The 24,080-nt window shown below is 48.0% G+C and overlaps 1 protein-coding gene across 1 annotated transcript; it reads left to right on the forward strand.

Moving 5' to 3' along the window:
- Nucleotides 1-552: 552 nt before the first annotated feature.
- On the forward strand, nt 553-20,213 carry ROPN1L (rhophilin associated tail protein 1 like). Its single transcript, XM_063088041.1, has 6 exons — nt 553-564; nt 687-861; nt 4,624-4,747; nt 6,060-6,221; nt 16,709-16,884; nt 20,102-20,213. The coding sequence occupies exons 2-6, from the start codon at nt 731-733 to the stop codon at nt 20,163-20,165; spliced, it is 657 nt and encodes a 218-aa protein (XP_062944111.1). The 5' UTR covers nt 553-564; nt 687-730; the 3' UTR covers nt 20,166-20,213.
- The last annotated feature ends 3,867 nt before the right edge of the window (nt 20,214-24,080 follow it).

Below are 24,080 nucleotides of genomic sequence, written 5' to 3' on the forward strand. Positions count from 1 at the left end.
ACTTTCTTAGGAAAACAAGTTAAGCAGAATCTTGCTTTAGCTGGTAAATGCCCACCGTCTAAACTCCGGGTGGCTTTTGAACTGGGAGGCCTGAAGAACAAGCGTTCACTAAGGGATGGACTCGGCAGTGGGGACAGCAGGTCCCAGGGCGCCAGGCCGGCGACCTCAGGGCCCCGCGCACGAGGGACCAGGTAGCCAAGGGAGGGGGCCGACCCCTCGGGGCTCGCGCGCGGCACCTAGAGGACCCGAGCCGCCTAGCCCACAGGGCTCACGCAGCCAGGGCCAAGGAAAGAGGGCGTTCTTTGTGAACTCCGCTGTGGTAAACGTTCGGCTCGCGCGGCTATAAATCTCCGGTTAGCGGTCAAGGGTTTCCGGGACGAGACTGCGCAAGCGCCTGGCCTCGTCCCTCCCCCAGGCGTGTGCGCGTGCGCGGCTCCGGGGGCGGGGCCCGCGCGCGTCCCCGTTGCCCGGAGACCGCGTTGCCACGATAACTGCGACCGGAGCTCGCGAGGTCGCTGGACTGGCTGTTGGCCCTCATTTCCGGAGCAGCCCGCCGAGCGACCGGTAAGAACACCCGCGAAGCCCGCCCCAAGCCCGGGGGAGGGCGGGCGGCCCCAGCCCCGAGCCCGAGGCGTTGGCGGCTCCACCGCTCCCCGAGCCGACGGCCGGCCTCGCCCTCCCCGCAGAGCACCCCGATTGTCCCCAGCTCGGTCCCGGTCTGCGGAGAGCGATGCCGCTTCCCGACACCATGTTCTGCGCGCAGCAGATCCACATTCCGCCGGAACTGCCGGACATCCTGAAGCAGTTCACCAAGGCCGCCATCCGCACCCAGCCCGCCGACGTGCTGCAGTGGTCCGCGGGGTAAGCGCCCCCCGGACGCCGGCCCGAGCCGGGCGGCCCGCGCACCGCTCAAGATGCTCAGAGCATCCGGCCAAACTGTCCCCTGTCTGTCCAGGAACCGTGCACCGTGATAGCAGAAATGACTGCACAGTGCTCGCTTATCTGCAGAGTAACGGGCTCAGTGGACGGAGGATGGTATTTATGAAGACAGACTAGTATTTACGAGGAGGTTGCACTGGGCAAAAGGTTTCTAAATTGCGTGGAAAAAAATCACTGTGATAGTCACTTAATAGTATTTGTGAAATGGTTTTTCTTTTAGCTATGTTCCTCATCCGCAGAGAATCCTCCCAGAGTTATATACTTACTGGTTTAAGTGTATGTAGAACTAGAATAACTGAGGCCATCATCCCAAGGCTACTACAGGTAAACTCTGTCCCAGCATAGTTTACAGCACATGAACCTTCACAGTTTCTAACAAACATTCTAACCCCAGGAACAGACATTCATAATCCTAAAGTTACAAGCCAACAGACCTTAAACCGTTAAAATAAATCCTTTTGATTTTACAGAAAGCTCTTTGCTCATTTTCAGTAAACAGACAAAAGCACACTTTTATGATGGGAAGTGTCAGCATAAGTGTGAGTTTAATTTAAAATTTTTTTAGTAACCAACATGTCGAATTTTGCTGACCTTCTCTAAACTGTATAACCGAGATCGATTAGTTTCCTTTGGCTGATGTAACAGATTAACACAGAACTTGACAGCTTAAAACAACAGACACTTATTCTTACAGTTTTGGAGGCTGAGGTCCAAAGTCAGTTTCTCTAGGCTAAAATCAAAGTACTTGCAGAGCTTTGCTCTTTCCTGGCTCCAGGGAGAATCCAAACTGTTTCCTTGCCATTTCCATCTTCTAGAGCGGCAGTTCTGGTCCTCCTTGGCGCGTGGCCCCTTCCTCCACCTTCAAAGGCAGCATCTTCAGATCTCCCTCTACTTTCCTCTTCTGAGGACACTTGTGATTGCAATTAAGGGCCATCCGGATAATCCAAGATACTTTCCCCATCTAAAATCCTTAATCAATCTGCAGAGTCCCCGTTACCATTCACAGGATACTTTTGTCATTACTTCTGAAAGATTCTCTCAAGGTTCTTGCTAAAAAAATTATGGCCTCTGTTTTTAACCATTATTCAAGGCTAAATAAAAGGTAGGATTTATGAGTTTATTTGCACTCTACACAAAATACCACGATTTAGCAATTTTTTTCTCGGAACATTAAATTATTATTTTTGGTAATACTTCAGAGGCAATTAGTTTAAGCTTCACTTTAATTTAAAAGGCTTGAGAACTTTCTGAATGCTCCTTGCTACCACTTTCTCCCAAGAACAATTTTAGAGTTGAGGAGAAAACCCAGGCATTATTCATTAGGCAGTGTGTGTGGGATAGGCTCGCATGTGTCCAAGCTCTCACAGAACATAATCTGTTCAGGAGAGATGTTCGTAAATATCTGGAGTTAAGGGGGAACTTAGTAAGTGAGTAAATGAAGGGTCATGAAAGTTGAGCCGAGGGTGGCTTGGTCCTTGAAAGATTTCGTAGGCAGAGGTTCGGGCGAAGGCCAGGTAGATGGTATTCCAGGAAGAATAAGCAGCATAGGAACAGAGGGTGGTGACAGGAAGAAAAAACACAACTAAAAACAAAGGAGAAAACCAGGAAGCACGTGAAAGTAACTCGGCTATACGCCACTCAGGTTGGTATTCATTTCCTTAGATTAGGGTCCACTTTAAGTGAGGGTTTCAGGTGGCCAGTGTCGAAGGTGAGGCAGTCTTCCTCCTGAGCCCGTCTACTGCACTGCGATGGAACAGCCAGGGGCATCTTGTTGTGTCATCATATGATTGTGCATCGCAGTGTAACGAACGTGAGTATTGGTCTAGTAATAGAGGCTGCTTTGGCTCACACGTGCCTCAAGGGACTGGCAGAGTGTGACATGAGGTGGTCCCGCCTCTAAAGCAGGCGTCCTCAGCCTCTGCACTTGACAGTGGGCTGGGGGAGGGGGGGAGGTGGGCACACAGGGAAGGGGTGTCCTGTGCATTAGCAGCCTCCTGGTCTGTACCCACTGGGTACCATCCACCCTCTGTGTGACAATCACAAATGTCTCCAGACGTTGCCAAATGCTTGGGGATGGGGACAAAAATTGTCCCCTATTGAGAACCCTTGCTGCAGAGGCTGTATCGAGCTTGGTGATTCCTTTGGTCAGTTATGAGGAGTGACTTCTGTGAAAGAGGTGAAAGCCCTGATTAGGAACAACATGGCAGAACTAAGCACCCATCTTCAACCTGGTGCATAGATCCTCGGGCCCACACTGTCCGGCTCACTGCTGCCTTCGTTCTGACTTGCCTCAAACCGTTAACAAAACCACAGAATGGAGCTGAAGTTGTCTTACAAGCATGAAAACAAACTCAAATTTGAGGACTGAAAAGAGAGAAAGGGAATGAGACATGAGATTTCTTTTAGTCTGTTGTCTCAGTCTGTTTTTAAGTTGCTGTAACAGAATACCTGAGACTGTGAAATTTATAAAGAAAGGAGGTTTATTTGGCTCACAATTTGGGGGCAGCTGCATCTGGCTCGGAACTCAGGCTGCTTCTGCTCCTGCTTCTGGCAGGAGATCACATGGCAAATGGAAGCAGGAGAGGGATGGAAGGCAGGTGCAGGCTCCTGTTAACAACTAGCTCTAATAGCCTCCCTCCACCCCACAACATTATTCCTGAGGGATCCACCCCCATGACCCAAACACCCCCCATTAGGCCCCATCTCCCAACACTGCCAACATGACAAACATAACCAAACTATACTATCTATCAAATATCTATCCACATTTATTTGTGTTACGTATTCAGAAGGTTTTAATTACTCAGAACTTTAAAATTATTATCTGTGGCCCTGGTGGATGATTTAGTGTTCATTTTCCCAGATGTGCCTTCTCCTCGTAAAGCAGCAAATGCTGTGGCTTCAGCATCGGCCACCTGTGGCCAGTGTGCCTGAGGACAGTGAGTTTTGCAGAAGATCCTGCCTGGCCCTCCTCCCACCACCCACCACAGGCTGGGTGTGGCCCCTCTTGACTAGTTGCCCCAAACAGTTTCTGTGCCTCCTCTGGCCCTCACCATAAGCAGCAATATCAGTGTCCCAGAAAGGAACAGTTAAGGGAAAAAATACCAGAAGGGAAAAGGGGAAGGGGATGAGAGGGGGCAGCAGCTGGCATTGCCATCGAGGAAAAGAACAGACCTCGGTGTTCCTGGGCGCCTAGAGTTGAATATGCAGAGACGTGGTAAGTCAAGCACCTTAAAAAGCAGCAAGGCCAAGAAAAGGGAAAAGTGAACCCAAACTATTTTGAAAGTGGGATGGCTGTACCATGACATTACACTTCGGTCACTCCAGCACCTGGAATCTTCCACCTCCTTTGGCAACATTTTAGAGCCACTTGTGCCATTTGGTTGCTAAGAAATAGCATGTACACAGGGAGCCCCTCCAAGTGCCTGCTACTGTACTAAGCCCTGTCTTACTCAGCGCTCCTGGGAGCCCCAAGACAGGTTCTCTCATTATCCCCACTTTGCAGACAGAGAAGCGAGGCACACAGGGAAGGTTAAGTCAAAGAGCTAAGGGGGAGAACCAGGATGCAAGCTTGGAATGTTGGACATTACAGCTCCCCTTCTGAATACTGCTGTTTTTTGGAGTCGTTTAAGAAATGCACTTTTTGTGTATTGGTGAGCCTTCAGAGATGTCTGTTATTATTAGATATTTTTCAGCTTTGTCAAGAGGAGATCCACTTCCTGTAAAGGAAAGGATTGAGATGCCCGTGGCAACCCAGAAAACAGACACAGGCCTGACTCAAGGACTCCTTAAAGTTTTGCACAAGCAGGTATGACAGAGTCTTCATTAACAGTCAGCTGGCTTGTATTTTCTCCACCATTTACTGTACCTCTCAGAGCTTGAGGACAGAGCAGGGCCCACTCCATAAATGCACAGCAGAAACCATCAAGATTGTCCTATAAGCCCTGCTTTCCCAGCCGCATGTCTTCAAGGTTTATTCAGTGAAGAAATATGTTGGATTGGTGGTCTTTCTCTAGTTTAAAGAATCCCAAATAGCTATTCATGAATTGATTTTAGAAAAGTGAAATATAATTTCTTTTAAATACAAAATTGAGATAACATTGATTCTGCTGGACTTAGGAAAAAAACAAATTCTGGAAATACAAAATTCCAGAAATGGGTATTGCAAATCAGTTCTTGAAATGGGTGTTTATAAAAGTTGTGTATGTACTAAAATAAAAACCTACCTTCACCTGAGGATGGGATGCCCCTTGGCACCCCGTGGTGGGCAGGGGCATCTGGTTTCCAGTCGTCCTAAAAACCTGGGCCAGATGGCGACTCCCTTCCTGCCTTGCTGCGGGAGCCTTGCTGTTTCTTCTCCCTAGGCACCGTCTTGTTTTTAAAGAAATGAGTTAATAGAAAGTGTATTACGGGTCATGGTTTGGCATTCACAGGGATTGGGTCATATTGCTAAAAAAGATACCAGTGGTATAACTTTGATTTTTAAAGTAATTTGTCCGCATTACACATTTTGAAGTGCTGTTCTTCTGTGCAGGATACATTGAATTCTAAAGATAAGGTTTTTCAGTGGCTCACTATCTTCAGTGAAACCAATAGCCATTGAATGGTGTATCTTGGGAAAAGACACACGGAGGGTGCTTAAAGCTTTTTTACCCACAATATCACTAGCAGAAGTTACCAGTTTTCATAGACTGTTTAAAATAGTAGAAGGAATACAGTTACCTTCGGTTTTAAGATTTCTTCTATTTAACTGTTAACACGTTTAGGAGGCTGGATTTTTAAATGTCTTATTGTTTATATTTTATTATGAAATATTCCCAATAGAGAGTAGAGACTCATGCCCAGTATCTGTCTGGCCGTTTTAATAGGTCAAAACGTGATCCATATTTGATCCACTGTGCTTTCTTCTTGTAACAAATACAATGCTGTGAACTGGCTGCCATTCTCCTGACCTGTGTGCCTGGGCCCACCTCTCCTCCTCGGGGTGGGCACAATTCACTGTCATGAAGTTAGAGTTCATTTTTCTTAAACGATGTACATTTAAGTATTCACACGCGTTACGTTGTTTCATAGGTTTGTAAAACTTACATAAATTTTGTTGTACCATCTTTTCTAAACAGTGTAGCCACAAGCAGTATGTGGAATTAGCAGATCTTGAGCAGAAGTGGAAAAATCTGTGCCTGCCAGTAGAAAAATTCAGAGCTCTCTTACAACTGGATCCTTGCGAAAATAAAATGGAGTGGATAAAATTTTTAGCGCTTGGATGTAGCACACTTGGTGGGGTATGTACCTATAAATAGCATATTAGTAATTCTATGTAATCATAGGCCTGGATTAAAAATAATTTAGGTTTCAGTAATTGAAGGAAACACTTTAGTAGCTTTGTCTTAGAAAAGTGATTTTTTTCAAGAGACCTATTATATTTTCGGGCTTATAGTTATTTTAATTTACAGAAATTAAATACTTACAAATACTTCAATTTAAAAGATGTTAACAGTAGATAAAATATATGAACACTATCAAAATGTATTTAGGTTTTAGAAGAGAATGCATCAGTGACTTTTTATTAAATAAACCACATCATTTTGTAAACATAATATCTGAAAGAAGCATACAATTATTTTATATGTTAGTTAAAATCTACCATTAATAACTAATACATGCAGTGCAACCTTGCTGATATTAAAGTGTAACTTGGACGATTTAGGAATAAGACGTGGCTGATCCTCCGGTTTACGAGGTGGTGGAGTTTGTGAGTCCAGGAGGCCGGGATGCGGGGAGGGAGGTTGGTGCTGGGAAGATGTTGGCAGAGCTTCCTCTAGAATCTCTCTGCAGCTGGCATGTTGGAGGCTCACTGAGAGGCCTGGTGGGTGACTGAAGGAAGAGTTGCCACGTTAAGCTTGTGCAGAAGGGGTTGAGGAAAGAGGACCAGCTCCCTTTACTGCAGAGATGATCGGTTTCATTTACTCCTTCTCTCAGTCTTTGGACCCCAGCGTACATAACTGGACAATTCATAATCCTTGCTTCATGGCACACACTCACCTTTGGTCCATACATAGCCTCTTTAATTCAATTTTAGCTTTTAAAAATTACCATATGTAATAACCCTCCATGACCGTGCCAGCATGGTCATGAACACACTGCCAGTAATTTCTGACTACCTATGTTCTTTCCTCCCGTCCTGCCTCCTGCCTGCTGGCCCAAAGCAACAACTCTCCTGAACCTCATGCTCCCTGTTCTCTTGCCTTTTAACAAAATGCTTTTAAGGGCTGGCCCATGGCTCACTTGGGAGAGTGTGGTGCTGATAACAGCAAGGCCACGGGTTCGGATCCCTATATAGGGATGGCCGGTTAGCTCACTGGGTGAGCGTGGTGCTGACAACAAAGTCAAGGGTCAAGATCCCCTTACCAGTCATCTTTAAAAAAAAAAACAACAAACTTTTATATATACCCCAATAAATCCATTATTTAATTTTAGTTGGTTATAACTTTATGAAAAGATAATTGTGTTGTTAGTAATCTTCTGGAACTTTTTTTATTCCGAATTATATTGCTGTATTTATTCGTCTGTATCATTACAGACCTCTGCAGTTCATTCATTTCCTCTGCTGTGTGCCATCCACTGTGTGAATATGCAGAAGTTTACCAGTTCTGTTGATGGCCCCTGGTGAGAAACTTTGTCACTTCAGTAAAGTCAGTGTCAGGCTGGTGGCTCCATAATGAGCGACAGCTTTGTTGTGTATCTGCCCAAAGGCAATGTAGGTGTTTGCGGTCAGCCCGGGGCTAATTGTGCCGAGGCCTGGATGTTGGCAGACCACCTAGCCTCCAGTAGCGGGGACAGGATCAGATATCACCAGGGGAGTTTCTCAGTGGGGTATAATTGGGAAGGACAAAGACAAATCAATTATCTGAGAAATTTTTATGTTGTTTTGTTCATCTGGAACTCTGTGAAATCAAGATTTTAATAATACAAAGTTAATATCCATTATTTGAATTAATGTTTTTGGTTTCTTCCTCTTTACTTAGTTGTGAAATTTTTATTTTAACGGTGATGAGAAAGAGTAGAGTAATTCATGTTTTTGGACCCATCTTTGTAATTTCCACCTTCTTAATCATGACTATTGTGCACTAGATTTAAAACGAAACTGAATGTGTTTTGGATAACAAGATCTCTTAGCCACGTACGGTGTGTGACACTAGGTGGAGACATTTTGTTAAAGATGGAGCTTCACCTTCTAAACTGAGTCCTGGGGAAGAGCCATGAGAAACCACATGCGTTCTTTTGTTTTCCTCCTATGATATGTTACTTTGTCCTTTGAGAATAAGTTTACATAGAGACACATCCCTGTGGGTCCCTACCTTTCCCCTAACTTAAGCCACCTCTGGCAGTAGGGCTCTCTGTTTGCCTTTGACCCCTGCCTTAGGCACAGTGGCACCTTTCTGGCTGTGAAAGCCACGTCCCCCTGCTGCTGTGGTCCAGCTGGTCAGGTTCAAGTGTGAAAGCTGATTTTCTTCTCCCCTATCAGTGTTCACTGCTGGGGGTGCCTGCCCTGGCTTCCCCTGCCGCCCAAAGTGCAGGCAGGAGGCGCTTGGTGGGGCCGAGCCTGGGTGTGGAGATGTGTAATTGATGCCAGCCTGTGCCCGTGTTGGCCCGGGGTTGCTTGGAAGTGCACTAAGAACACCAAGCTGTGACTTCAAGGAGGTATTTCTTCATGTAGTTCAGCATTGTAGCACTTATTTTTATGCTTTCAAAAAATATCTTCAAAAAGGAGGAAATGACGAAGTGAAGCAAGATGGGAAGTAATTTGTAATGGATTACTGCCTGCTTCTGTTTTTTTCATATAAGATGCTGTGTAATTGGTGTCTGCATGAACATAACAGATAATATGCTTGCTCTCTACGTCCGTTGCATTTGCATGGCTTGTGGCTCTTAAGTTTCTCTTAGAAATCACTTTAGACAAATTAATCAAATTTAAGATCTCTAAAAAGACTAGAAACCTCTGCTTAAATTTCTGATCATGTGTGTCGTTCATTCATTCCTTCACTTCTTCATTCCACAAATGTTTACTGAGCACCGCTTTGCACTAGGCCCTGTTCTAAGTGCTGAAGATTCCGGAGTGAACAAAATAGACAAACATCCCCAGACTCCTGGAGCTGGTGTTCTGTTATGTCCTTGGAGCCCTGGACCCTGCTGTGGTTACTACATTGAAAGCTACAAAGTTGGGTGAAGGGGCACCGCGAGCCACCTCAGGCAGGTCAATGTGGACATTAAATTGCTGCCTGGGGTTTGTAATGATTCTGTCCTCTTCCCAATGTCTTGGTACACTTGCCTGATGAAATGATCACATTTATATGTTGTGACTTTTATCTTTACATTTCTGCAGCTCTGTTAATGATCCTAAGCGTTAAAGCAGTGGATCAGAATGTTTTGTTCTGTTTTTTAAGCATGGAGACTTTTTTTTAACGTAAAAAAATTGTGAACCAAGCCTTCCGTCCCGCACACACTGACTCAGTAGACAGCAAAATAAGTAACGATGACTTTAATCAGACTTTTAAATGCATTTGAACTTTGTTAATCACAGGAGCATCTCTCTCTCTTTACTTTCCCACCTGAACACGTTGCTTACAACAGGCGTCAATTCTAGGGTTCTCATACTGTGCTGGAATGTTCAGAACCTTTTGTATGTATCCCTTAAGTCCTCCCAACAACCCTTTGAGGAAGGTGCTGTTTGCCAAATTGCAGGTTGGTGAGCCATGGCAGAGAGAAGCTGAGAAAACTCACATGAGGTGACTTGGAAGTGGGAGGATGGAGCGACCCCTGCTAGTGACTCTGTTGCCCGAGGAGTGTGCAGCCCGCAGCTTGGGACCACCTTATCAGAGATTAGGCTTGAGATTTCCTGTCTCATAGTACAACTCCCAAGGATTGTTGTTAATATCTTTTTATATCCTAAAATGATTCATACCCTAAAAAGCATTCAGTGTCAGCTTCTTAACAATACTTACTTTGGACTTCTTAGAACATGTTGGATTTGATGTCTTTGACCCATAATAGCACCCTGTCAGCCCAATGTGACAGCCACCTGTCCCGGTAACAGAGGCCGCATCCTGGCTTACTACCCCTTGCACTTTCCTTCTGGGTTTCCCCAACTGGGGCTCAGAAGCCCATTCTGAGATGTCCAAGAGATGCCAGCCAAATTCCTTGTGTTCCCTCACAGCCACCCCCATGAGTGTGAGCCTCAGGCCACACATGTTAGGAAGGGGCTGCTTGGGGGCACTTGGGCTCACCTCTCCCAACACCAGCGCCCCCTGCCCAGCACCAGCTCCCCCACTGCTGCTGTCTCTACCTCTGTGGGAAAGAGAGGAGCGGCGGGGTGACCGGCCTGCCCCCTTCCTGCAGTTCTCATTGTGGTCACATCAGACCCACATGAGTCAACTGAAGCTGGCCGTGGTGGCCCTTCTGTCCCTTTCCTGGACAACATCCAGCTGAAGATTGACTCACTCTAGGGCCACCTGGGAGGACACTTGTGATTCAGGGCCTGCCCCCTCACCTGCAGCAAGCCCCAGAAGCATGTTTCAAATTAGAAAATTTATGAGGATCATAGAATAAGATAAAAAGGGTCTTAGGCTTTTTGAAAATGAAATGCTGGGTTGATCCCATGGCTGTAAGTCCAGTCTCCGCCCTAACACACGGCACACCTCATGGAGTGTGGCCTCCTTTCTTCTTACTCTGCGCAAGCGGTTCACATTGTTCATATTTTTATTTCCATGCTTGCTAAAAGGCATCCTCTGGGAGGTGCGAGGTGACTCTGTTCTTCTGAGGCTTTGTGTGTTATCATGAGAACAGCTACAATTCTGAAACTGAAAAATCCCACAGAATTGGTACTCCGAAAACTCTTGGCAAGTAGTAGGTGCCTCCCTCCCTGTGTTTTTCATGTCTCCACTTTAATTGAGGTTATGGATCAGGCATAAATACTTGGTTAAAGCAAAGCACAGCTTGCTAGTCACCTCTGCGTCACGTGCGTGAGAATAAACTAGCAACGGACAGGAGGTGGGGGAGGAGGGGCTGTGGGTATAGGGGCCGTCTGCTATGGAGGGGGCCCTTTGGCTGAGCAAGTAACCATGCTACCTACAACCCACTGGAATCAAGAAGAAATATGTTTATAAGAAACAGAACACTCAGAGCAAGATCAAGCAAGTTCCTTTATGAATACTAATGCATATAAAAATTGCTCCTGATCTTATTGTCAGAAACGTTGACATCGGTAATGTCATCACGCCTTTGCAGAGGCAGTGATGCTAGAATATTTTGAAGTATTTTTCCTTAAATACCTCTTCCTCTGGAGCCTCCAAGCATCACATCATGCAGATCTCATCCGCCTGCTCCATCGATGCCAACTGCTCCCTTCCCCTGGCTCATCCAGTCCCGCACATGCTGGTGACTTACTTCCATGTGTGTCGAATGTAAAAACAAATTCTAACATAACAATACGTCTTTGAAAAGTTTCAAGCAAGGAGCATGTAAAATACACAACTTTATTTTTAGCAGGTCCTCTCTCGAGGACAGTCTTTTAAAGGCATGGCTTGTGCCGTTGTCCTTGGAGAGATGCCTGCTGCTCTGCACAATGGGTGCAGCTGCTTTTCTAATTAGAGCATCCTTTTGTCCCTCAGAACTGTACAAACCTCATCCTGGTGCTGTCCATCTCAGCACGACGTCCTCGCAGGGCCATCAACACCAGTCACAGTGGGAGGTGGGTTTCCAGGGTGAAGTGGGAGGAAATGCCCCATCAGTCCAGCCACGGTGCCGGAGAGATCAGCTCCATTCAGCCAAATGTCTGAATCCTGAGACATGGTAGCATCTGCCCTGTCCCTCACTCCCAAGCTGGTCCAGTGCTGCTATGGGTGGTGGGATGCGGTGACGGCCAGATGAGCTCAGGAGGCCACCTGCTTGCGTTCCTCATCTGTGAGCTGACGATGATGACAGTCCTCACCTCACTGGGTACTGGGAGGCGCTGACAAGACACTTGCGTCCTGCTCTGAGCACATGCCCCCTCCGTGCTGTATCAGTGCTGCTCTGACCTCGCGTCATTCTGTGTGAGACCCTCATTCAGTGCCACAGTCCAGTGTTGCTCAGAGCATGTCCCTGACCACATCAGGCTTATTTCTCAGCATAGCCACTGTCCTGTCAAACTGGTTTTGTGTGACTTTCCCCACGTCTGCAGCTTTCCCATGGGGACCATACTCTGTACTCATCCTCCTGGGTTTTTTCTTGCTGTTCCCTCCTCCTAAGTGTAGCCCCAGTGTCATAGTCCTGAAGGCGGCTTCCCTAGCCTAGCGTGTGAGGCTTGTTGCAAATATGAACTCCGTGTTGCTTGTGTCCTGGACTCCTTACTGTGGCAGTCTGGTGAATGTTTAATAGCCTGCTTGCTGTCTGGAGTGAAAAAGCCCTGATTTGTAATGTTTGCCAATTAGTGTGGTGTAAATACTCCCACCATGCTGGTTGCAATCACCAACATGAGGTCATGCATCTTGCAGGATTCCAGGAAATGTGAGCTCACGTGAGCCACTCCAGCACACCGCTCCCACGTGCCTCGTGTAGAGGCTCTGGTCTCTGCCACTGCTCCCAAATACTCTTATAAAGTCACAGGGATCAGGCGGAAATGAGTACCCGATACTGGTGCTCATTTTTCTTGGCATAGTGGGCACAGGCGGTGGCTCTCTCCACCAAGAAACACTTTTCTTCACTTGCCATTGACACCTCCTCTCCCTACTTCCCCTCCTGGCCACTCCTACCCGGTCCCCTTGCCATCTCTCATCTCCTCATGGTGGGGGGTGCCTGTGCTCTTCCTCCTGCCCTCAGTGATCTCACCTGGGCTTTTGCCTCTAAATACCATCTCACCAATCAGCGGGTGCTCCCAAGCGTAAGGTCCCCAGCCCGAGCCCCAGGACTGAATATCCATCTTCACCAACAGTTTCAAATGGGTGACGAACAGATGTGCCAAGCGCAACCACCCAAGCTGAGCTTCACTCTGGGACTTCACTTCTGGAACTTAGTCCCCTCAGTCTTCCCCGTCTTCCCTCAGTCTTCCCTCAGTCTTCCCTGTCCTCCCTCAGTCTTTCCCATCATCCCTCAGTCTTCCCCGTCCTCCCTCAGTCTTCCCCATCATCCCTCAGTCTTCCCCATCCTCCCTCAGTCTTCCCCATCATCCCTCAGTCTTCCCCGTCCTCCCTCAGTCTTCCCCATCATCCCACAGTCTTCCCCATCCTCCCTCAGTCTTCCCCATCATCCCTCAGTCTTCCCCATCCTCCCTCAGTCTTCCCCGTCCTCCCTCAGTCTTCTCCGTCCTCCCTCAGTCTTCCCCGTCATCCCTCAGTCTTCCCCATCCTCCCTCAGTCTTCCCCATCCTCCCTCAGTCTTCTCCGTCTTCCCTCAGTCTTCTCCGTCCTCCCTCAGTCTTCCCCGTCCTCCCTCAGTCTCCCCCATCCTCCCCCTCAGTCTTCCTCGTCCTCCCTCAGTCTTCCCTCAGTCTTCCCCATCCACCCTCAGTCTTCCCCATCATCCCTCAGTCTTCCCCGTCCTCCCTCAGTCTTCTCCATCCTCCCACCCAGTCTTCCCCGTCTTCCCTCAGTCTTCCCTCAGTCTTCCCCATCTTCCCTCAGTCTTCCCTCAGTCTTCCCTGTCCTCCCTCAGTCTTCCCCATCCTCCCCCTCAGTCTTCCCCATCCTCCCTCTGTCTTCCCTCAGTCTTCCTCATCCTCCCTCAGTCTTCCCTCAGTCTTCCCCGTCTTCCCTCAGTCTTCCCTCAGTCTTCCCCATCTTCCCTCAGTCTTCCCTCAGTCTTCCCCGTCCTCCCTCAGTCTTCCCCATCATCCCTCAGTCTTCCCCATCCTCCCTCAGTCTTCCCCGTCTTCCCTCAGTCTTCCCCGTCCTCCCTCAGTCTTCCCCATCCTCCCCCTCAGTCTTCCCCATCCTCCCTCAGTCTTCCCCATCCTCCCTCAGTCTTCCCCGTCCTCCCTCAGTCTTCCCTCAGTCTTCCCCGTCCTCCCTCAGTCTTCCCCATCATCCCTCAGTCTTCCCCGTCCTCCCTCAGTCTTCTCCATCCTCCCCCTCAGTCTTCCCCATCCTCCCTCTGTCTTCCCCATCTTCCCCGTCTTCCCTCAGTCTTCCCCGTCCCCCCTCAGTCTTCCCTCAGTCTTCCCCGTCTTCCCTCAGTCTTCCCTCAGTCTTCCCCGTCCTCCCTCAGTCTTCCCCATCCTCCCCCTCAGTCTTCCCCATCCTTCCTCTGTCTTCCCCGTCTTCCCCGTCTTCCCTCAGTCTTCCCCGTCTTCCCCGTCCTCAGTCTTCCTCGTCCTCCCCGTCCTCCCTCAGTCTTCCCTCAGTCTTCCTCATCCTCCCTCAGTCTTCCCTCAGTCTTCCCCGTCTTCCCTCAGTCTTCCCTCAGTCTTCCCCGTCTTCCCTCAGTCTTCCCCGTCTTCCCTCAGTCTTCCCTCAGTCTTCCTCGTCCTCCCTCAGTCTTCCCTCAGTCTTCCCCGTCTTCCCTCAGTCTTCCCCGTCTTCCCTCAGTCTTCTCTCAGTCTTCCCCGTCTTCCCTCAGTCTTCCCTCAGTCTTCACTGTTCTCCCTCAGTCTTCTCTCAGTCTTCTCCGTCCTCCCTCAGTCTTCTCTCAGTCTTCCTCGTCCTCCCTCAGTCTTCTCTCAGTCTTCCCCGTCTTCCCTCAGTCTTCTCTCAGTCTTCCCTGTGTTTCCTCAGTCTTCCTCATTTTCCCTCTGTTCCCGTCCTCCCTCAGTCTTCCCCAACCTCCCTCTGTCTTCCCCGTCCTCCCTCTGTCTTCCCCGTCCTCCCTCTGTCTTCCCTGTCCTCCGTCTTCCCCGTCTTTGTGCTGGGACTTATCCCCTCAGTCTTCTCCATCCCAGAAAATAGCAAGTCCATCCTTCCAGCTGTTCAGGCCCCAAACTTTGGACTCCCTTTCTACTCTTCTGGCTCTCACCCCACATCCAACCATCAGCGGTTCCTGCTGAGCCTACCTCCAAATAGGCCCCAAATCCGACCCAGCTCCGCCTCTGGTCTCTGGCTGGATTATTCCAGGAGCCTCCTCATCGGGCCCTTCTTCACACATCAGCCAGTGGGACTCCTTAGAAACCTTCCACAGTGCCCATCTTTGTCTAAAACCCTCCAGCACCTTCCTACAGTACACAGTGAAAGCCCGAGTCCTCCCTCGCTGTAAGGACCCCGCGACCTGCCCCCACCCCACCCCACTGACCTCGTCTCTTACTTCCCTACCCCTCCCTCACCTCCTCCATCTGCACTGAGCTCCTGGCTGTTTCTAGAGCGCACAGATGTGCCCCTGGGACTCTCCCAGCAGCCCGCTTGGCTGGCTCCTTCCCCTCTGAGGCTTTGCTTACATGTTACCTGCTCAGTTAGACCTTCTCCGAGCACCCCATTAAAAATGTCACCCTCCAGCCCAGCACCTCCTGCCCTGGAAGCCAGGGGTTGCTTGGCTCTCCCAACTGGCTTGCACGCTCCATGAGAGCAGGTGGTGGTAGGTGGCTGTTCGTCACTGCCTCCTTGTCTGTAGTAGGCAGGTGGAGAAGATGGAGGAATTAAGAAGTGAGTGCTTCTCTGTCTGCTGCCAGCCAGGGGTATTACATCTAACCCCCCCCGTGAGTCTGCCCGCATCCGTCCCTGAGTAGCAAGACAGCCCAGGCAGATACGAGAGTCACTCTGGCAAGGACAGCTCCAGAGAAAGGACTCGGGCTGGGGGTTGAGGCGTGGGTCCCGTAGGCCATCTGTGGGATTAGAATGTCTGTCCTCCAGTGCACCCAGTGTTTAGACTGCCGGTCATGATGTCTGGAAAGAAGACAAGGAGACTTGGGTTATGTATTCTGTTTTTTTAAAAGACAGTAATCTGTTGTTACAGGGCTTTTTCCTCCTTTAAAAAAAATTTCATCTTTTTCCAACAAGGATAAATGGGGCAAGTTGGAGGTGGGAGGCCTTGGAACGGGTGCCGTGCACACAGTGGGCTCATGAGGAAGACCATGGCCCATATGCTACCCCTGCCATGGGTCTTGAAGGAGGAAGGGCAGGGTGCTCTGGAAGCTTCTGCTGCAGGGAGGAGGGTGGAATGAAGGTGGAGAAAGTTGGGGGTGGGTGCCAGCCAGTGTGCGGCTGCCAGTAGTGGGAGGGAGGACAGTCCTCACAGGAGAAAGGCCTGGGGCTTTCGTGGAACCAAGATGAGGCTCAGAGCCTTCTGCGTGAGCAAGGACATGCCTGGACGGTCAGGCACATTGGTGGGCACACAGGTGGCCCAGCCCGCCGGCCCTGCCCTCCAAAGGTGGCACCTCTGGTGGGTGGTAGTTTGCCCAGTCCCTGGGCATATCTCTGGGTGTGTCTCTGGGTCTCAAGGGGCTGCATTGTTCTGCATTGGCTTAGGAAGTTGGTCTTTAAAGACGAATGCTTCCTCTTATCTGTGACACTCATTCCCATCTTAATATAAATAAAATCTGTGAATTACATTATATCTGGCCAATTGCATCCTGGTCAAAACCTTTTTATTTTTCGTTATGGCAATTATACATTCACCCCTAGTTCTTAATTTAGATGAAGAACATACTTTTGGGGGAATTTCTGTAAAATACGCTCGAGTGTTTATTCTGCTGGGGTCTCCTTTAAAGTTTAGTGACCATCGCTTCTCAGCATTTTGGCTAAGATCAAGTGTAAAGTTGAGTGACCCCAGGAGTAATTGTTTCCCCCCACCTGGCTTGTGCTGTTTCTAGTCGATAAACACTGCAATGAAGCACCTTTGCGAGATCCTCACCACTGATCCGGAGGGCGGGCCTGCCCATATCCCATTTGAGACTTTTTCCTACGTCTACCAATACTTGGCTGGATTAGACTCGGACATTCCTCCCGCAGAGACGGAATCCTATCTTGCTACCTTAAAAGAAAACATGTAAGTACATAAGCACTCTGTGGGATTCAGGTATGTTGACCATTGGAGGATTTCCTTTCTCTCACTTCTCTCTCTTCCGAGGTAACTTCATTCCAACTAATCTGGACTTTGACAGAAGGTAAAGACACACAGTTGTATTCCACGATGTGTCTAAGTGCAGCTCTGTAGCTAAGACCAGCAGCAAAAGAAAGCCACATTCCACGATGTGTCTAAGTGCAGCTCTGTAGCTAAGACCAGCAGCAAAAGAAAGCCACACCTCTGAATGCAGCCTCTTCACGTGTGGTTCAGACCCATGGGGAACTTTGGTTCAGTTTTCTTTAGACTTCAGAAGGAGAAAATGTATCCTGTCATGAAGGAAAGTTTGTCCTAAACTTATCTTGATTCTTACGTGTATAATATGTCAGATGGTTTTACATTGTAGCATGTTAAAAAGTGAGAATTCATTCTCCATGATGAAACATGGAAATTGATTATTGCCGGGGGACAGCCTAACTGCGCTGTCACAGGCGCAGTGTTACCTGCAGACATTTGAAGGTGCTGTTGACCTCACTCACACAATTCTGGGTTTGATGAACTTGTTATATGACATGTTACACACACTGCATTTTTATATCGTGTTTACTCTGGATGTGGAGGGTGAAGCTCCTTGGATGCTTTTGATTATTTCTCAGACTTACCCTTGAGCTAGAGTCTTCTTTCCCCAGCAAGTGGCCTCAGGCACCAACCCCTGTGACTGTGTTGCCATATCTGTGCTCTTTTGCCCTGCAAGATGCTCAGATGATTCTCCTGGCCTGGAAGGGTGGGGACATTCCTTTCGCGAGTTCCCATTTTCTTTCCTGGCTAAATGCAGACCCAATCCCTCTTTTCAGTCTTCCTCCAAAGGGCCATCGCTCTCTTCTTGCCCCGTGTCATTTATACTAAGGGGACAATTCTTGCCCTTTTGCCCCAGGCTGCAGGTGATTTAAGACTGGTTCCACTTTGGAGCGTGACTTCATGCTGATATTTGAATGTATTGTCCAGTGTTCTGATTACCCATAATGTTTTTTAAAAAGTTTAGTGAATCCTCCCTTTAAAGACTAGACTCAGAGTTAGAAGGAACAGAGCTCCTCTGTCCTGCAGAAGTGCTTCACTCGTTCATTCCTTAAACAGTACCAGGTGCCAGGTATATGCCTGGTCCTGTCCTGCCTGTGGGGACACAGAGGAAAAGCAACCTGGGCAGCAGTGGAGTGTTCTGAGAGGCAGCTGTGGCAACCCAGAGGGTGACACCCTCTGAGGGAGGGGTCTGGGGCTGTGGCACTGCAGAGGAGGGAGCTGACCCCAGGCTTGAGCATGAAGGGGCCCTTGGTGGGTCCCTCTGAGGCTGGTGGCAGTGATGCTCACAGGGTCCTGATGAACAAGTAGGAGTAAGCCTGGTGACTAGGAAGGAAGGGCACTTGAGGTAAGGCAGCCCTAAGCCTAACCCCAACCTAGAAAGAGCCCACTCCTCCAGGCTCCAGCCCTGAGGGCCAGGGCTCCCTGAGGCCTTCCCAGAACCTCCCCTGGGGCCACTGCACCTCACCCCGCAAGTGCAGTGTGAACATTTGTCCCCAGGTCTCACACCCACAATACATGTTTATTGGGCACCTACTCGGTGCCAGGCACTGATCCAGGTGCCCAGGAGTTAGTCAGTGGAATAGGTAATTCCCCTGACCCGTGGAGTGGACAGACACCAGGCATATGGATCTCAAGAGAGCAGGTCATGTTGAGTGTTGTGAGGACACCTCTCCCTTTGCTTTCCTGAGACCATGAATGCCACCTCCCCATGCACCACCAACTCCCCCGATCCCTGCCCCTCACAACTGTGACTTGTCATCTGAAGACTGTCACCCTCCCACCTGACTTACCAGCCTCCTGCGTCTGACTGTAGGACTCATGGCTTGAGGTGAACTCTCCCTGCTTGCTTCCCTGCCCCCCACTATGCCTGCCTTGGGGTTGCCCTCTTCACCTTAGCAGGACACCGTGGGTCTCTGTGTATCTCAGCATTAGAATGTCCTCCATCCCATGTCTATTCCAGTGACTGCCGCAGTTCTGGGTCCCAGACACAGACGGCTGGGAAAAGGTTTCTGTAGACGCTGTCCCTGTCACCTCACCCCAGTCTCATTCACTAGATCCGGTGTCTGTGCCCTTTCCAACCCCTGTCCCACTGACGTGGGTCCTGATAAGACCACCAGCAGCCACTCGCAGCATTCACAGGTGGAGCTCAGCTGTCTTTGACACCTGCCCCTTGGCTGCCCTGACTCCTCTCTGTGGCCTGGCCTCGCTTCCCGGCTCCAAACTCAGATAGCGAACCTCCCACTTGACCTCTCCACTGGGATGTAGGGCTTAAAATGTCCCAAACAGAAATCCATGTCACCTGCAAACTTGTCCCCTGCCCCTTTCTCCCGCTTTCTGTTGACTGCCTCTCCATCTGCCCGACAGGGTGTGGGTGGCCTTCAAGTGATGTCCCCAGCCCATCACTGTCCTGCCTGCACATCCACTGCTGTCCCGGGCTTGGCCCTCGCGCCTCCTCCCGACAGCAGCCGGCCCTCCTTTACAGGGATAAGCCACCTGCCTGCTGCCCGCTCCCGAGGCTGCCCTCCACGCCTCCGGACCAGGTCCTGCACACTGTGACCTCAGTCCTCTGTTCAGCCCTTCCCAAGGGTCCACTCCTTTCATCTGTGTCCCTCCCGGCTCACTGCACTTGAGCCTCGCGGGTGCTTTTTCAGGCCTTGGCACTTGTTCTATGAGAACACCCTCTTACGGTGTCTTCACATCTGCTGATGTTGACTGTAGAAACGTACTAATGCTACCTTCCTTTAAGAAATAAAAATATCTATGAAGAGCAAATCAAGATACACTTTTGCCAATGCCAGTTTTGTAGACTTAAGACAGTTCTTTCAGTTTTACTGCACTTACTCCACCAATTTTTTAAATAGAATTCTTTTATTACATTAGTGACTAAAATTTGAGTTTTCAATTAAGTCTATAAATATAGTACTGATCTTTTCACCTAGAAATAAGTACCCATTTTTGTACAAAAAAATAGAATGTTTTATTTTTGAAGGTAAGGATTAGTGATGAGAAACCATAAATAATCATTTTTTAAGGTAGATCTTTTAAATTTGATTGTATTTTATAAAAAATGTATTAAATGTGCTATGAGAAATTACTAATGTGTCTTTATTTCTTTCCAATTTAGAATATCTAGGAAGAATGGCCTCATAGGACTTGCAGATTTCTTTGTTCCAAAGAGGAAAATTTAGAAAACCTCAAAAAGAAAACTCTGAAGACATAGGTCATTAATGCAGATAAAAACAAATTTTAGTGTTAAAATAATGCTTTTTAAAATCTTGGCACCAAATACAAATTGTCTTTAACCACATACATCCACAGTGTGAGTTTTTTTCTTGATGGAAATTTAGCGTAACAGGTGCTTTGTGGCCATTTTAATTATCGCTCTCCACCATGTCTTGTAAGGACCTTAAATGTAAGAAATCCATAGCAGTAAAAGAACCTATTTGGAGACTGAAGAGTAGAAAGTATCCCCCACCCCCCATGCCTGTCTTTCCCATGCAAGGTGGGCCCAGGGCCTTGTCTGTCTGGAAGAGCCTGACGGCCAGGAAACACAGACAAGCTCTTGGTCCATTTGAAGGGAAATAAGCATCCAAGATCTGTTATTTGCTTTACTTTTATAAAGTCTTCAAAATGCCATTGCCAGTGAATACATTTTAGATTATTTTCCTGAGAACTTGGAAATAATTTGGCTTCTGGTTCTCCGTGGATTGGCCACCATGCTAATAAATGTTACTGGTGTCCAAAGAACTGTGACAACCCAAAGTTATGAGAAATATTTTACTGTTGTCTAAAAAAGTGCTTAGTTTTTTATACTGAGATGTGTAAAGTACATTCTTCATCTGGACACTTAACTACCGAATTCAGTCATTTGCCTGGACTTTTGGCCCCCTTCCCAGAGAAAAGACAACATATCTAGATTATTCATGAAATTACAAGTAACCTTTCAGAGTTGGCATTTTTTTAAACTTACAATTTTTAAATTGCTTTAAATCTTCTCCAAACTTTACTTCCCCAAAGAGTTTAAGTATTTTCCCCCTAACTCTAATGCCTCCATGCGTGAGAACAAGAAGAAAGGAAACCTTAGGTTTTGCCCAAGTGCAGTTGGTAAGTCGTGTGGAGTGAGCAAATAAATACATGTGGCCCGGGAAATTGTTGCAGCAGGAGGGAATGGACAAAAGAACATGACATGCGAATGGTCCAGCAAAGTTCTGTCCACTTGCTGGAGACCTGACCACGTGCACGCAAAGGGTTTCTGTTTTTCTGAGCTGGAACACCAGCCTCCTCAGTAGACTCCACATCCACTAGTGAACACAGGATGTTTGCATTTTCTAAAGAAACACTGAACTCACATCAGTCAGGATTTCATTAGGAGACAGGAGAGAGAACACTTAACAGAGTGAATTCACTAGTAAAAGGTGCTTAACTATGAGAAGAGATAAAGGATGTACAAAATAACAGCTGCTCCCTTATTGTGGGACAGTGAGGAAACTGAGTCCCCTCCCCAAGGCTGAGATTCCCACCTCCACAGAGGGCTGGCCACTGCAGCACCCTGCAGCTGTAATGTGGGGGTGAACTGCTGTTCCCAGACTGTCCCCAAGTGCCTCTCGCTGGAGGGGAGAGTGTGGCTGATGCCGCTGGAGCCTCTCAGAGGTGTGCTGGGCTCCCAGGAGGTGTGTGCTGCCCTCTGGCCTGCTATCCCTCTGAACCCAACTCTTGTCAAGTGCAGCATGGTACTGGCTGGCAAAGGAACTGTGAGGTATAAAAGCCACAGAGAAACTTGTTTGATTATGCAAGTCCTCAGGGAATATAGAGAAGGAATTTCAGGCAGCCAAAAAGATTGCGGAGGTCAACATAAGGACCAGGAGTGAGCACTGAACACATGTTTATCTGCAGACTAAGACTAAGTGATGGTTCTAAGTATGTAATGTCTCTGCGCTCTGACCTTGTAGGTACATCTACCAAAAATCCAGACAATGGGGACAATATGTGAAAGGAATCTGTTTGCTGATTGCCATATAATTGTTAACTGGAAGAAAAACGACAGTCGTGTGAGATGTAGGGGGAGAGAGGGGAGAGGGGGAGGAGTTTGCTAGTTAATGTCATTATTGATCAGAGTGGAGAACCAATACACAACAGCCAAAAGGGGAAGAGAGGAGGACTGTTATATAAAGATGTACATGATAATCATTAGAGCAATACCACAAATCCTCCTAAATACCAATATAAATAGATAAACAGAATAGCACAAGGTTAAATGATAAAAGGAAAAGTGTTTGTGGATAGGAAGATGGATGGAATGGGGTGGGAGAGGCAGAACTTGGAGGTGGACTTGTCTGAACATACTTTTTGGTTGATTTGATTTTGGAATCCTGTACGTATTTTGTGTCATTATAAAACAAAACTGCATTAAAAAAAGCAGTCCCTAAAACTTGAAAGTAAGATGGAACTGATGAACTGTGTGTCCAGTTGGTGGCATAACCACAGAGAGGAACTATTTCAAGTGACTTTAAAACACAATAGTTTGACTGAATAATTCTCTGGAAAACACAAAGAGAAGAAAAGCTACAAAAATTTTAAAAATCCCAAACGATTTTCATAATTATAGCAATTATAGTGTTGGTGGTAATAGGATGAATGAGTAACTATTTTGGTGTCATTAGGAACCTGGTTTGTGGCATGGAAGAATGAAGAAATAAAGTCAGTCAGATAATGTTAAATCAGACCCTGCTGTACTGAGTTGTAAGGGACATATCTGTGTGATAGCCAGATTGATCTCTAAACACCTCTATCCACTCAAAGGAACTAGGATTCCTTGAAAAAAGGACAGATTCCAGATCTAGCTTAGGAAATGTATAAGATGAGGCCCAGAACATTATGTCACACTAGAAAGAAGGAAGTCACGAAAGGTGTGTGGGGTCATGTTAGAAGTCTCAGGAGCCAAGTTGAATGAACTTCCACTGGCCAATGATGGGACAATTTCAGCTTCCATAAAATAACTACAGTAGATTTAAAACACACCCAATATATTTAAATCCATGTATGTTCTCAATGTACTTAAAAACAAATTCCATTTGGACCCCTTTGGAGAATTCTAGGCAACCCATTTACCCGCAGTCCTGGGTCATCTCCTACCTGTGGCTAAAAACAAGAGAAATGTATTCTCTCACAATTCTGGAGGCCAGATGTTCAAAATCATGGTGCGGCAGGGCCACGCTCCCTCCAAGGGCTCTGGGGACATTCCCTCCCTGTCTCTTCCAGCTCCTGGTGGCTGCAGGTGTTCCTGGCTTGTGGCTTCAACACTCCAGGCTCTGCCTCTGCCTTCATGTGGCCTGCTCCCCTGTGTCTTCTTCTCTTATGAGGACCTTTGCTGCTGGATGTAGGGTCATCCAGATGATCCAGGATGAGCTCATCTCAAGGCCATGAACTTAATTATATCTGCAAAGACCCCTTTTCCAAATAAGATCACATTCACAGGTTCTGGGGGTTAGGATGTGGACATATCTTTTTGAGGGACACCATTCAACCCACTAGGCTCCTCCATAGCCCTACGTATGTCTCTCAGGGCAACAGCAAACTTTCCCTCTTTTCCTTGATCCAGCCCTTCAAGTATTTGCGCAGTTGTGAGCTGCTCCTGGAGGGTCCCTTTGCCAGTGCTCCAACGAGCAGGAAGTGACCTGCCCTGCTGGCTGCCCCTCCCCTGTCACTCCATTTTCTCCACTTCCCCCTAAAACTGGACTTTCCAGAGTTAACCCTAAATGTCTCTGCTTCAGGGGGTGTGTTAAAAACGTACCCCAATTTTTAAAATCTGGTATGTTAAGACAGCGGGTACAGAAATGATTGTCTTGAAGGAAGAGGTTTGGACTCACAGATCCCTGGAAACAGGAGGCACACACGCCACACAGGGCCACATGGGAGGCAGAGGAGGGGAGAGGGCAGGGCATGCCAGAGCCTTGATGGGGTCTCTCTGGAAGGACTGGGCGAGGCAGGGCAGGTACGCTGAGGAGGCTTAGGACTGGGGGGTTTGAATGCTCTGGGTGGGTTCTGGGCACCCGGTCCTGGGGTGCTGCAGGGCAGGCAAGTATTGTCTTGTTGAGAGTGTTTGA

The sequence above is a fragment of the Cynocephalus volans genome, chromosome 2 (assembly GCF_027409185.1).
Source record: "Cynocephalus volans isolate mCynVol1 chromosome 2, mCynVol1.pri, whole genome shotgun sequence".
Taxonomy (NCBI): domain Eukaryota; kingdom Metazoa; phylum Chordata; class Mammalia; order Dermoptera; family Cynocephalidae; genus Cynocephalus; species Cynocephalus volans.